Genomic DNA, 12,996 nt, shown 5'->3' with positions numbered 1-12,996 from the left:
AGTTTTTTGGTTCAGAAGACCTTTTGGTTTAACATTTTCTTTAATGTTATTTAAAAAAAATCCCTAATATTTTTAAATGATTGAAATTGAATCAAAACATTTCAATTATTTCACAACAATAAAAGTTTCTGTTTGACCCTAAAATAATTTTTGTTGTACTTCTTGATTCACCAAAAATTTCAAAAAAATACATTTCAGTTTGACCCAAAACAAAATTTTCCTGTTTTGGAAATGCTAGTGTATTGAAAAATTAGTTATTCACGTAGCTCTACTTCTAAATGCATAAGTAATTTTTGAAAATAGGTCTTAAGGGTCAGAATTGTAAAGGTATTTAGACATTTAAAGAGCTTTCCATAAATTCTGTAACACATTTGTGGTGATTTTCAAAGATCCCCCTCCGCTTATAACACTGAAACAAACATGCAAAATTAAGGATCCACTTATCCACCCTAATATGTCAATTAATGGACAGCCCCAAGATGTAGATGGGTACTCACTGGAATTTTCAAAAGTACCTTTTAAAAATGTGGCCTTAAGTCAGTTAATGTGGGATTTTCAAAAGTACCTAAGGGTATTAGGCACCCAGCTTCTACTGAAAATCAGTGAGAATTGGCCTTCTCGTTTTCTTAAGCACTTTCAAAAATTTCACCCCAGGCTAAAATTTACAAAGGTATTTAAATACCTAAAGATACAGGTAGACAACTCATGGGATTTTTTCCCTAAGAACCTAAATCGGTGAGGTGCCTAACTTTGCAAAATCCCTCTAGATGCCTACCTACATCTTTAGGCACCTAAATACCTTTTAAAATCTGGCTCCTAGGCATTTATGAAAATCACACTCTGTAGGTCCTGGTCCTGAGCTTGCTTCAAGTTGGCACAACACAGGGAAGGGAGAGGGACAAAGGTGACTATACACCAACTTTACCCTCCCATCCCCAGGCCAGAGCAGCCTCAGGGCTCCTTTAGCTTACACCAGCTGTCTATGGCCCCAAGGGAGAGTCCCAGCAGCTAGGGAGTGCCAAGACATAGACACTCCACCGGCAGAACACCTTGGAGAGAAGACTCCTACAGCATGGCTGTGCGGAAGTATTGTCATGGAGAATCCAGGGATTCCTGTTACTTTAGGGGAAGCCTGAGCTGACTGGATCAACTAGCATTGTCGCTGGTTTGCTTTGTCAGACCAGCACAAAGCAGCTGGAGCGAGATGAAGGATCTGGCGCCTTGTCTGTCAGTGCCTAATTCCTGAAAATATCTGGCCCGAGGCATATGCCTTGCTAAGATACTTACCCTTCCTCTTGGCCGGGGGCCTACTCGCATTCAGAGTCTCCCACGCTAAACAACCAGTCCTGAGAGCATTGAAGTCAATTGCAAAGCTCCCATAAAAGTGCAAACAATAGCTCATTTGTTTGTTATGTCGGTCTGGAAACCCATAGGCAGAAGTCATGTAATATATCAAAACCATGATCAGCATTTTCACAGATTGCTTCTGTATTTGTTTCCCCATGAGCTGTGAAAGTTGGCACAGCTCCTCAAAGGTATTTAGGTGCTTAGCTCCCATTGAAATCAAGATCTGGGCCTCAGGAGGTCACATGAGCAACTGATGAAAGACATCTAGATAAAGCTATGCTAGAAGATTTATCAGGGTGAATTTAGCACTAGTGAAAGGGGCTGGCTTGGCAATCCAGGAGGCTGAAGCCATCTTTTCTTTATCTACAGAAGGGACAACTGCATATGTGGTGGTAGTAAGGGCTTTTTGCATATTACCAGAGTGATTCAAATAGAGCAGGTGGAGTCCTGCAAAAACAGTATTCTCCAACAGCCCTTCAAATTCCTAGCGGCTCTCTGGGTCCAGCATGCTGATGTTCCTTTTAATTTGCTACTCACATTCATTAATGTGAACAGGTTTTTCTTTGCATGGAAGTTTTGGGAATGGCTGGAGTTGGAGTGTGTGGGGTTTTCTTTTTTTTTTGCATGGATAGCTCTTTTCACAGGGAAAAAAGGGGTATTTGCTGTTTGCAATTTATTACATGCTATTTACCATCAATTATTCATCTTTTTATAAAGTCCCCCAATGAGGGAGCAGAATCAATCTTATGTGACTTTAGCTGACCAATCAGACAATATGAATAATGAATAACAAATAGTCAAAACAAGCAATTTGTTAACAAACTTTAGTCTGTAAACTGTCTGAACTTGGCAAAAACTTACCAGTAAATACCAGAAATCAGAATTAATATGTGAATGATTCCCAGAAAAAGGGTCTGATTCTCCACCGTATTTGAACTTGTGTAGCCATTTACATAGGTACAAAGCAGGTGCAAAATGCTAACAAATCAGAATTATCCACTTGCTTACACAGTGGTAGCATTTAGGGCAGTTCTCCACTCACTTTGCACTGTTGTAGCTTGCTACCAAAGGCAGAAAGAAGTGGAAAATCAGGCCCGAAAGAGTTAACTCCATGAATGATTCAACTACCTCTTGCCCTTAGCTAACTGCAGTATCCTAAAACCAGCTGAGAGTCTTGCCTATTTTCTCTAAAGTGGGTGAAAACTAGAAGTGAGTGAGCCATTTTTTTGAGATTTTTCTTTTTAAAGGTGACATATCAGGCATTTGAAGATTAGAAAATAGTAATAATAAGTGATAAAAACGTTTACAGCAAACTAGTGAATTAGTCAGAGGACTTCTCAGTTGTGGCAGCAGTGGCAGGGACTGTGGGCACCCCTTATCCAATACCATGTAAATAAAAATCTTTCCTAGATGCATTCCTGGCAGGGTCTCCAGTGGGTTCCCAGCAGCTTGGGTAATACTCCATGACAGGAACACTGTTAACTTTGGATAAAGCACAAACTAAATAACCAGTGATCCAGTGCAAATACAGCCTTGTCTGTGCTTCCTGCACCTTTGTTTTAGACTTTGAAAGGAAAGAGTAACTACTACCTGCTCTATGGTAGCAGAGATGAAGTACAACTCCCACCTGCTCTGGAAAATGCTGTTTTTCATCAGTGCAGTATGGCTTGTTACAGGTAAGTTGTGACCATTCTTTAATAATACCTTACAGAAAACAATTTTCAACCTAAGATAGGCAGTTACTTCTACCTTCAGGCACCCAAATAGACAAAGTAGTGTCTAAAATGGGTATTTGAGCACCTCCTGCAGTTGGTTTGAATTTGAAAATTGATAACCTCAGCTATCCAAGCTAGAATTTGAACCATAACCATCTGATCTTGCAAAAATACACACAAAGTGATCCCCGCTCTTTTTGCTTTGCTTATTCTTACTGTGCTGGTAAAGATTATTTATTTGACACCCTTTGTCTGACAGGCAAGGTTTGTTTGTTTTAAATCTCCTATTTACATATTTTACATTTGTCACCTCTTCACAGTGGGACTTGAAGATAGATTTATCCCTGACAAATGTGATCATAAAGTTTGTCATTTCTTTTCAGGGGAGGGAGTGGTTGTTGTAGTAGCCAGGCAACTAACAAACTTCAACAGGACTTCATTTTTTAAAGTGGAAACCTCTTTTCCAAGCTGCTGCTGCACCCTCAGTAGCTCTCCCTCAGCCTCTTCTACTCCTCCCCCCTCCTTCCTGTTCCCTGTCCTTTTAGACTCCCAACAGCCAGTGCTCCCAATTCTAATAATTACAAGCAACATCTAAAAACCACAGTGGGTGAGCTAGGGACCTAGCAATAATTTCAAAGGGAGATATACTAGTCATGCATAAGGAAAAGAGTTAACAAGAAGGCCGGGCTGTGGGGCTGTCTGAGCTGCCCTCTGTGCAGCTAAGCGAGGGAGGTGGGGGTAAAGGTGGCTTTAAGCAACATTTACACCTCCCCATCTACACCTAGGATGGCCAGGGACAAAAACAGTCCTCAGCGTAAGTTAAAGCAGCTTCAGTCTAACCTACACCTGGCTGATTAAGGCTGGATCAAGCAGCCCAAGGTTGGTGGGGGGTAAGAATTCCCTGGCTTGACCACTTTTCTCTCAAACATGCTCTGTGAGATAGGGACTGGGATCTGGGAGTGAAGTAGGAGCTGCTGTGGTGTCTCTATGGGATTTACTTTACACAGGGCAACAGGGAGACAGCAGGGGTCCCTTTAAGATCTTTCTGTCCCCCCCCCCCACAAAAGGGACTACACATACTTAACCACTCAGGATGAAGTTCACCCCAATGCTGATGGCCCCACACACAGCTGTGTGCACCATTAGAATTCTTAACTAGATGGCACAGAGGGCCTTGTGCCTCCCACAGCACTAGACCAAATCTCACCCTGTGGCTAAAGACAGTATTGTGCTAATAAAACTATGGATAAGGTAGGTAGGGCTGCCGACTTTGGTTGGCTGAATTCCTAGAGGTTTCATCACATGACTTAATCTTTAATTCCTGGAGACTCCAGGACTATCCTGGAGGGTTAGCAACCCTAAAGGTAGGTATTGTGATATTTTTCACTAGACCAACAAATATATTGGCATACACAGGCTTGGAGGGCTAGAAGGTACCCTCAGAGGAGACATTTGGGTAAAACCAACAAAGCTCAGTTTTGCTTGTGACTTAAACCAGGATTTAAACCCAGGTCTCCAAAGACAAAAGTTTAGTAGCCACTGTAGTAATAATCCTCTCTCCCCAATGCACTTTATAGGCCAGATTATGATCTGAATTACATATGCATAATACTACAATAACACCTCTGAAATTAATAGTCTGTCTCTAGATTTACACCCATGTCACTGAGAGCAGAATTTGGTCTCGTGGTAAAAGGACACAGTTTACTGTTTAGGTCTCAAATCTACCTCCCACAAATGTCACAAAGTATTCCTGAATGGGGTAAGCAAAATATTAATAATTGCATCGGATGTCATCCTCTACTAAAGGCATTGCTTTGGATTTAACTTCCTTTTAGAATAGTGCATTATGGGGCCTATGCTGTTTGAGTGTCTCTTTAGTTGTCATAATATTGAGAACAGATGCTAGTACCTGTGATATGAGTCTCTATGGAGGAAAAATGTGTGTGTAATAATAAATATAATAAGAACAACGTCCACCCGTCATCTTTTTGTAGTGCTCCACTATGATATTTCAACAGGCAGAGAAAATGTACTTTTTTGATTTTCAGAAGCATCAACAGATAAATATGCTGTTTGTTTGTAGATGTTATTGAAGCTGGAACTGCCAATTGTAAAAATGCTGATTTAAGTGATTTGAATCATCAGGTGAAGGTAAAGACCTGGCTTTATACACTCTGTGGTCTCATAGCTGTATGCATGTATGGGGCTGGAGTTGATGAGGTTTAAGATGTATAAAAAACAGGGATTTACTTTGTACACTAGTCTGTAACAGTTCCTTTTGGCTAGACCAGAATGAAGAGAGTCCCTTTTAGTTCAGCTGGTAGAGCTGTTGCCTACTAATCAAACAGATGGGAGTTTGCATCTCAGCTGTAAGACTGTACAAGACAAGTGTAAATGCAGCTATGGGCTGGAGTATTCTGCATGGAATTGTGCCTCATCTTTATGTGGACTAACAACATTATTAGGAGCAAATCACTCAGTGAAGAAATGGTGTGGCAGGATGTCAGGATTCTGTGCAGAAAACTCCTTTCACGCTGTGGAGAAAGGGTGGAGCAGAGGAAGGGAGATGGAGGAGTTGGGATGGGGCAGGCAAATAAACAAATACATTTACTCTTCTTTCCATTCTCACCACAGAGAAGCACACCTACCACAGGGACAGCTGCAGTTCTGAGGAGTGGTTCTGCTGACAATCCACGGACTGCAGCTTTTTATTCCTTCCACTCATGCCACCTGCAGTTCTCCTTGGCACCACAGTAGTCTTAGGGTATGGCTACACTGCAACTTAAGCCCGTGCTTAAGCCCAGGCTCAAGCCTAACTGCCCTTGCATCTACACTGCAATTGTACTAGCTGAGGGATGACCCAGGGTCCCGGGAACCTGTAGGCCTGGAAGGTATGAGCTTGAATTACACCAGGACTCAGGGTCTGAGCCCTATTGCTTTGCAGTGTAGATGCAGCCCTGCTTGTCTTGGGTCCCGGGAATCTCCAGAAGTATCCCACAATTTCATGGGACAATTTTTTTAGTCTTCTCTAGTCCAACAATCTGCAATCCATTCTTTTGAAAATGGAAGCCACTCCTTCCCCCCTGTGAATGAGTAGCTCAGGGCAGCATTAACCCATTCTGTTCTGATCACTGATCTGCAAGCACGTATCAGAGAGCGTCCTGGGTTTACAATGGAGAGCGAACCAATCAAGTCTTTTGGAAAGCGAGCTGCTTCCTGATAACGAGCAGGGCAGGCAGTAAAGTTTTCCCACAGTGCATCATGGTTGTAGGGCAAGAGCGGCCACATTTTGAGATGGATGCTAGGGACTGTGGGGGTCTGCTCATTGGCGTGTGGATGCCAGAGCCCTAGGTTCGAGCACAGGTTAGAAAAGTCTTAACATAGGGTTAAAATACACTGTAGATGTGTAAGCCCAGGTTCCCCAATACCAGTCAGCTGTTGGGTTTACATTGCAATGTAGACATACCTTTAGCGCTTAGGCCATTAGGAAATCAAAGCATGGTTATTCTAACTGACGGAACCCAGATTTGGACTGATTTATTGTCTCACCTCTCTTTGCAAATTCTGTGTAATTTTGAGGGCATCAGAGGTTGTGTGGTAGTGGCAGTGGGGATAATTGTGCTTAAAATCACTTTTACATCCTTATACATATATAGTATAAATAAAACAACCAAGGTCAATATCCCAGTGCTCTCTGGCAATAGTGTCTGCATTTATTTATGCAGATTTGTTTATAAGCACTCAAATTTCAGGTTTAGATTAATTATTTTTAGGAAAAATTAACTTTGTTAAGATAATGAAAAACACTATGAGATTTCTCTTTTCTCTGAATTTCATAAGTCTTTCCCACACTAACAATCCATTCTTTCCTCCCTCCACAGAGGTTTTCTCAGTGCTTCCTTGAAATGCTTCCTGATGATCAGAGAACTGAAATTAATTCCCTTGCATGGTTATTGCAACAGGTACTTGATCGCCTAAGAGAGGTTCAAGGGAAAGGTGAGGATTTTACCTTTTATTGGAATTTTATTTTATTATTTATCTTCATTTTTACTTGAAGGGGACTCTATGTTTATAGTGTATTAGCCAGAGGAATTCTTTGGGCATCATTAAGGATGGGCTTGAACCAGAATGTCAGATCCAACCCTCTTCAGCTCTTCCAAAACCCGCTCTCCTGCTCTTTGCTGGCTGACAAAATGAGAAATTATCAGGTCTGAAGTGGAAGCAGCAGGAAAAAATCATGATTAAGTCCCAGCTCCTCAAAGGTACTGAAGCCTAAATCTAAATACCTTTTAAGATCTGGGCCTAAGAAACTTCACAGGGGCCTGTGCAATCAACAGCCTGGCAAGCTATAGATGCTGAACCAGTGATCTCACAACAGCTTGTCCCTTGACCTCAGACAAGCAAGCTTAGATGTGGTTAGTCAATGACATCACAAACGCCTAACCCTTGAAATCAGACCAGAATGCCAGAGGTGTAGAGCCAGCAACCTCAGAGAGGCCTTGCCTCAATTTCTACCCAGGAAGCAAGAGATATTGAACTGGATTTGGAGAAGAATTGTCCAAGCTATGAGTCCCTTAACAGCCTCCCTTCTTCTACAGGTAGATCTGTCCCCTTGCTGGTCTCCCTCCCCTTAATGGGGACAGAGGGGAAAAAGCAGATCCTGCCACCAGTGTCCCTAACCCCAGTAAGGGTAACAGGGTCTCATTAGTTCCGTCTGCCCTCTAGACACTCCGCAGTAGGCAAAGGGCATCTGAGAGGCAAGAGATGTTCTCCTATGCAGCTCCACATACTGCACACATGTGTGTATATACATCCTTGTCTAGATCACTATGGGCCTGGTTGGGGACATGGATTCCTTCCAGATATATATATTCCTTGGATCCAGTTGTCCTCCTTCACCATGTCCAAACACACAAGAGGATGCAATGATGTTTACTGAGATTTTGGAAACAGTACTGTCCATTTCTCCCATCAAGTCCTTTCTTTACAAGTTACATAAAATCGGAGTATATTAGTGTTTACAACTTGGCTTTAGATCAGAGGTTTTCAAACTTGGGGTTATGCCCCTGAGTAAGCAGTGAAGTGTATTATTCTGGGGATCACATTTTCTACAGAATCTAAGACAATGTCTACACTGGCACTGGAAGGTGTAATTTCCTGCTCAGGTCGACATACCCACACTAGCTCTGATCAGCCTTGCATGCTAAAAATATAAATATAACCATGGTGGTGCAAATAATGGGAGGGACTAGCTACAATGAGTATGATCCTGTCTGAAACCTTAAGTACATACTTGGGCAGCTTGCCGGTTCCACCCCTTGTGTTGCTGTGTCTACACTAGCCATACTAGTTAGCACATTAGCTTGATCAGAGCTAGTGTGAGTATGTCTCCTTGAACTGGACATTACTAACTTTTCAGCACCACTGTAGATAAACCCTAAGATGTCAGTAAAAACAAAATGTTTCTAGCCTTTCATGTTATAAGAAATGCAAGTAGCTGCAGTAAGTAGGTTTATTGAATCTGTAGCACTGAGGAATGGACAGTTTATCATATTTTCCATAAAACTGTGTAACATCTGAATTATTTTAAATGTGATATTTTCAATTTTCTCTGCACTGATTGTAAATGCCAACCAGAGTCATGCACAACATGATGAACTTTTAAAACATAACAGTTAGGGCTGGTCGAGAGTATTCTATCAAAACAGTTTTCGATGGAAAATTGTGTTTTTGACAAAACTAATATTTTTGTGGAAAGTGTGTGCTGTGGAAACTCTGAGCCTCCTGAGCAAGACATAGAGACAGAAGCATGGAAGAGAATATGGCCCCTAGATTTGATGGTGATAATTGCATTGAGTGCAATTATGACTTGTTTCAATCATATGTAGCAGGGCTTCTTCTCTGCCTCAGTGGGTCCTACACTTCCTTCCAGCAGTGGGTCAGGATAGCATCTTGTCTCTCAGAATTCCACCCTCCCGTGTATAGTGGGTGGGTAAATTCTGTCTCCAAGCGGCCTTCCCATTTCTGGGCCTGCTAGACCCTCACTGCTTCACTGGGGCTTCTGGCCTCCTTGGTAGACATCCAGTGAGAGGAAAAGGGGCGGGGGGTAGTCCCATCCTCTACTCCGGGCCCCAACCCAGGGACCCTACAAGTAGCAGCCTCATGCTAGCTACTATCTTCCCTGGGTTACTAGCTAGCTTCCCTGGGTTACTTCCCCATGCCCCTTGGCTTATTATTTGCTTGGACAGGGTTCCTCCTGACCCTCCTGCTGGAGGAGGGAGAGCCCCTAGTCTCTGATAGCCCTTCCAGGCATGGCAGCATCACACCAAATGCATGGCTCAGTCTCTCCCCTCTGACAGGGTCCTTTTCTTCAGGTCTTTGGAGAAGCTCCTATTTAGGGTAGGGCTTCTCCCCAATCTCTATACCTGTGGGGTTCTCCCCTGGTCTTTGTCAACTTTCATACCACTCAGCTCACCTTCCCTCTCACAACACCTATCACCCACACTGACTGGCTGCGGGGAAGGCTTTTAATCCATTCTGGTAGGTTCTTAAATGGCTCCAGGTGTCCTAATTAACCTTGAGTAACCCCTGCTCAGTTACCCGGGGAAGAGGGACCTGCTTATCCTGAGGCTAATATCTTCCTTCCCTGAACTCTCCTGTAGCCATCTGGCCTGACCCTGTCACACATAGCATAATTTTGTAAGGTTGCCAAATTTCCAATGCTCTGAATTATTTTCTCTTTCTAAAGCTTGCCAGGCCTTCATGTCAAAAAATTGCTCTGTCCCAGAGGCTCCCAAAAATGGTGGTCTTGTGTGTGTCAGCATTGACAGCGATCACTACTGCAAGCCAATGTGTAACCAGGTATTGTATACATTTTACAGTTAGTACTATAGTAATTCAGTGCTTTAATACAGTAGCCCTTCTACCCCGAAAGGTATGTGTTGAAACCTCCCCTCCTCTAGTCTTATCTCTCCTCTTCTTTTCTAGCTCTTTCCTGTACCCATCACAGATATCTTTGAATGCTTAGATCATAGTGTTAAGTTTGAAGGTTACCCTTAGCCTAATCTTTGTATGAACATATGTCCATATATTGCTGTGCATTTATTGTCTGTATTGGGGAGAATGATGCTTGGAATAGGAAGGATTTTGCAGAACAGAATTGTGCTGTATATTTTTTTAGACCTGTCTGAAGGAAGATTGCATTATGACTTTACATTATGCTTGGTTTTATTGGATTTGTTGGACTCTAAACACCTCAGTCACCTCCGTTGTGTCTCATGGAGTCCTGATACTTAACTTGTTGTTCCCCCTGTTTTAGTTCTAAGTCAATACTCCTTAATTTTACACCTTAAATCATGCCTCCTTAATGTTCTTTCCTCCCAATGTTTGTTATCCCATAACTGCCATCTGATTATATTTCCCTTTCTCTTCATCATAGTTTCAAATCCTTTTAAATTCCTTTTTTTGACTTTCTTCTGACTCCCTCCAATTTGCCAATTAATATTGTAATTACTGATATGTCACTGCACATATATATGAACAAAGTCCTTGATTCTGCAAACATGTATACATTTATTAACACAAGTACTCTCACTGAAATCCAGTGGACTAACATTACAGTTTATTGTAGTAAACATATTCAGTGATGTCATCTAATTCATAGAATTTCTTTCATGTGTGTTACACAAGGGTTATGACTTTGGATTTCTGAGACGAAGCAGGGTATATGAGAAATGTGGACCGTCTACTGGTTATTCCTGGACACCAGAACTAGTTGGTGGAAACAGGCTGGCTGATTGTATCTGTGAGTATTTCTGAAACATGTTATTATTTGAGACAGTTCTTTGCAACTTTTTTTTTCATTTGTGGACCCCTAAAAAATTTCAAATGGAGGTGCGGACCCCTTTGGAAATCTTAGATTTCAACCACAGGTTGAAAGCCACTGATTTAAGAAAACTCCTAAAATTCTAATAAGCAATTATTCCAATATGGGTAATAGTACTGTTTTATTTACTGCTGGTTTAGAAATACTGTTAGTTTTAAACCCACAGTAAAGGAAAGGTCATGTGAGAGTTTTTGTGTTTCAACTTTGATCATTTTTCACATTTATTAGCCAATAATCATCCTGCCGTGTGCGGTACCTTTTATGACATTATATTTGAACATATATTCTACTTTGTTCTTGTGTGCTTGATGATGAATGTGTGGATTCTAACATCTTCTGTAGATAGTGTATCCATATCAATGCATGGAATAATATTAGTAGGAGGGATTGACATTTATATTACAGTAGTGCTCAAAGAACCCAACTGGGGACCTGTTGTGCAAGTCACTATGAAAGGCAATTCCTTTTCCAAAGAGTCTAAATAAATAAGATGGACAAAGGGGAGCACACAGAAAGCATTATCATCTTCCATTTACAGATGAAGACTAGAGAGATTGTGTCACCAGACGAAGTCTGGAGAAGAGCCAGGAATGGAACACAGACTTATTAAGTCTTACTTCAGTGCCTAGCCCACAAGGCCATCCTTCTTGTGTTTGGTGAAAGCGTTCCACTCTTAAATATGGAGACTCATTTCACTTTTACTTGAGCTGATTGCGAGGGTCAAAAAGAGGAGCAGCTTTATTTTAGACAGCAAATGCTATTCCTGAGCTTCACTTGGTAGGGGTGGATCTAGTTTCTCTGGCGCCACTACCCAAACTCCCATCCCATGCCTCGTCCACTGGTTTCAGGTTAGTCATTAATCTCCTTTTGTCTTTACAGCCTCACCAATTGCTGTCAGTGGAGTCAATTCTGCATACTTTCCCACTCACATGTGCTGTCAACAAACAATAGCCAATGCCACTGCTGAAAGCGAGCAGATAGAAATCTTCTTCAGGGAACTTGCTGAGGCTGAGAAGGACGTCTCTCAGAAACGTGAAATGGCAATTAATTGTATGTTGTGTGGTAACTAGGTGTATGGTTCAACAAACATAGCGCAGGCAGGCGGGTTACTATATTTATAATTGCAATAGGATATTTTAAAAGCTAAAGGCAGGTTAATTCAGATCAATCTAATGGGATAGTTCTCAGATCAATGAACATGTGGCATTTTTAGGAAGGGTTGAAAAGCACGTCCATCATTTGAACTAACTTCAGCCCTTAGATGCGCACAAATATGGAGTTTGCATAGAATTCAGAGCTGAAGCTAAGGCAATATGGTCTATATCCCAACATGTGTATCGTGTAATAAAGAAAGTGTTCGGTTATGTAGATTAAATTTGTTCAGTGCTGATGAAAGATGCTTAATTGACAGCCTTGGAGTCTGAAATCTTCTCTTTATCTAGGGAGCAGGTAGTGCATGAGTAGTGATAGCGCAAACTTTCTTCATGTCAGTTTAACAATCCTGGACTGATCTTTTTCAGCAGTACTAGTGCCTAGCCAGTTATTCCCCATTTTGTAGTTGTGCATTTGTTTTTTTCTTCCTAAGTGTAGTACTTTGCACTTATCTATATTGAATTTCATCTTGTTGATTTCAGATCAATTCTCTAATTTTATAAGGTCATTTTGAAATTAAATCCTGTCCTCCAAAGTGCTTACAACCCTTTCCAGCTTAGTGTCATCCACTTTAGTGGTCTCATGAGTTATTTTTGCCACTTAAGTGACCCTGATTTTGTTGTTTAAGTAGTCTTTACCACTAGTGTTCCCTTTAGTGGTCTCTTGGTTGACTTTAGCCACTTAAATGGCCCCTGTTTTGCCATTTTAGTGTGGTGGCTTCTGCCATTTTAGTGGCCTTTGGGGTGACTTTTCCCACTTAGATGTTCCCAGTTCTACCCCTTTAGTGGTCTAAGAGGTGTTTTTTTGCCACTCAGGGAGTCCCATTTTTTTCCACATTAGTGGTCTTGGATGTGATTGCCATTTAATTGGACCTGAGAGGTAGTTTTGCCACTT

The 12,996-nt window shown here is 41.6% G+C and overlaps 1 protein-coding gene across 2 annotated transcripts; it reads left to right on the top strand.

The window, feature by feature from the left end:
* Positions 1 to 1,595: 1,595 nt before the first annotated feature.
* On the top strand, positions 1,596 to 12,325 carry LOC119858330. 2 transcript variants are annotated; one of them, XM_038408691.2, is made up of 7 exons: positions 1,596 to 2,556; positions 2,911 to 3,023; positions 5,149 to 5,216; positions 6,947 to 7,061; positions 9,814 to 9,926; positions 10,755 to 10,869; positions 11,830 to 12,325. In XM_038408691.2, exons 2-7 carry the CDS (start codon positions 2,945 to 2,947, stop codon positions 12,018 to 12,020), a joined length of 681 nt encoding a protein of 226 aa, XP_038264619.1. In that variant the 5' UTR covers positions 1,596 to 2,556; positions 2,911 to 2,944; the 3' UTR covers positions 12,021 to 12,325. The 2 variants fall into 2 exon arrangements, with proteins under 2 accessions (XP_038264619.1, XP_043375037.1); XM_043519102.1 differs by lacking the exon at positions 1,596 to 2,556 and having other exon boundaries at positions 2,782 to 3,023.
* Positions 12,326 to 12,996: the final 671 nt, after the last annotated feature.

Source organism: Dermochelys coriacea, chromosome 7 (genome assembly GCF_009764565.3).
Source record: "Dermochelys coriacea isolate rDerCor1 chromosome 7, rDerCor1.pri.v4, whole genome shotgun sequence".
NCBI classification, from domain to species: Eukaryota; Metazoa; Chordata; order Testudines; family Dermochelyidae; genus Dermochelys; species Dermochelys coriacea.
The sequence above is the reverse complement of the archived record's forward strand: the minus strand, read 5'-3'. Positions and strand labels throughout refer to the sequence as shown.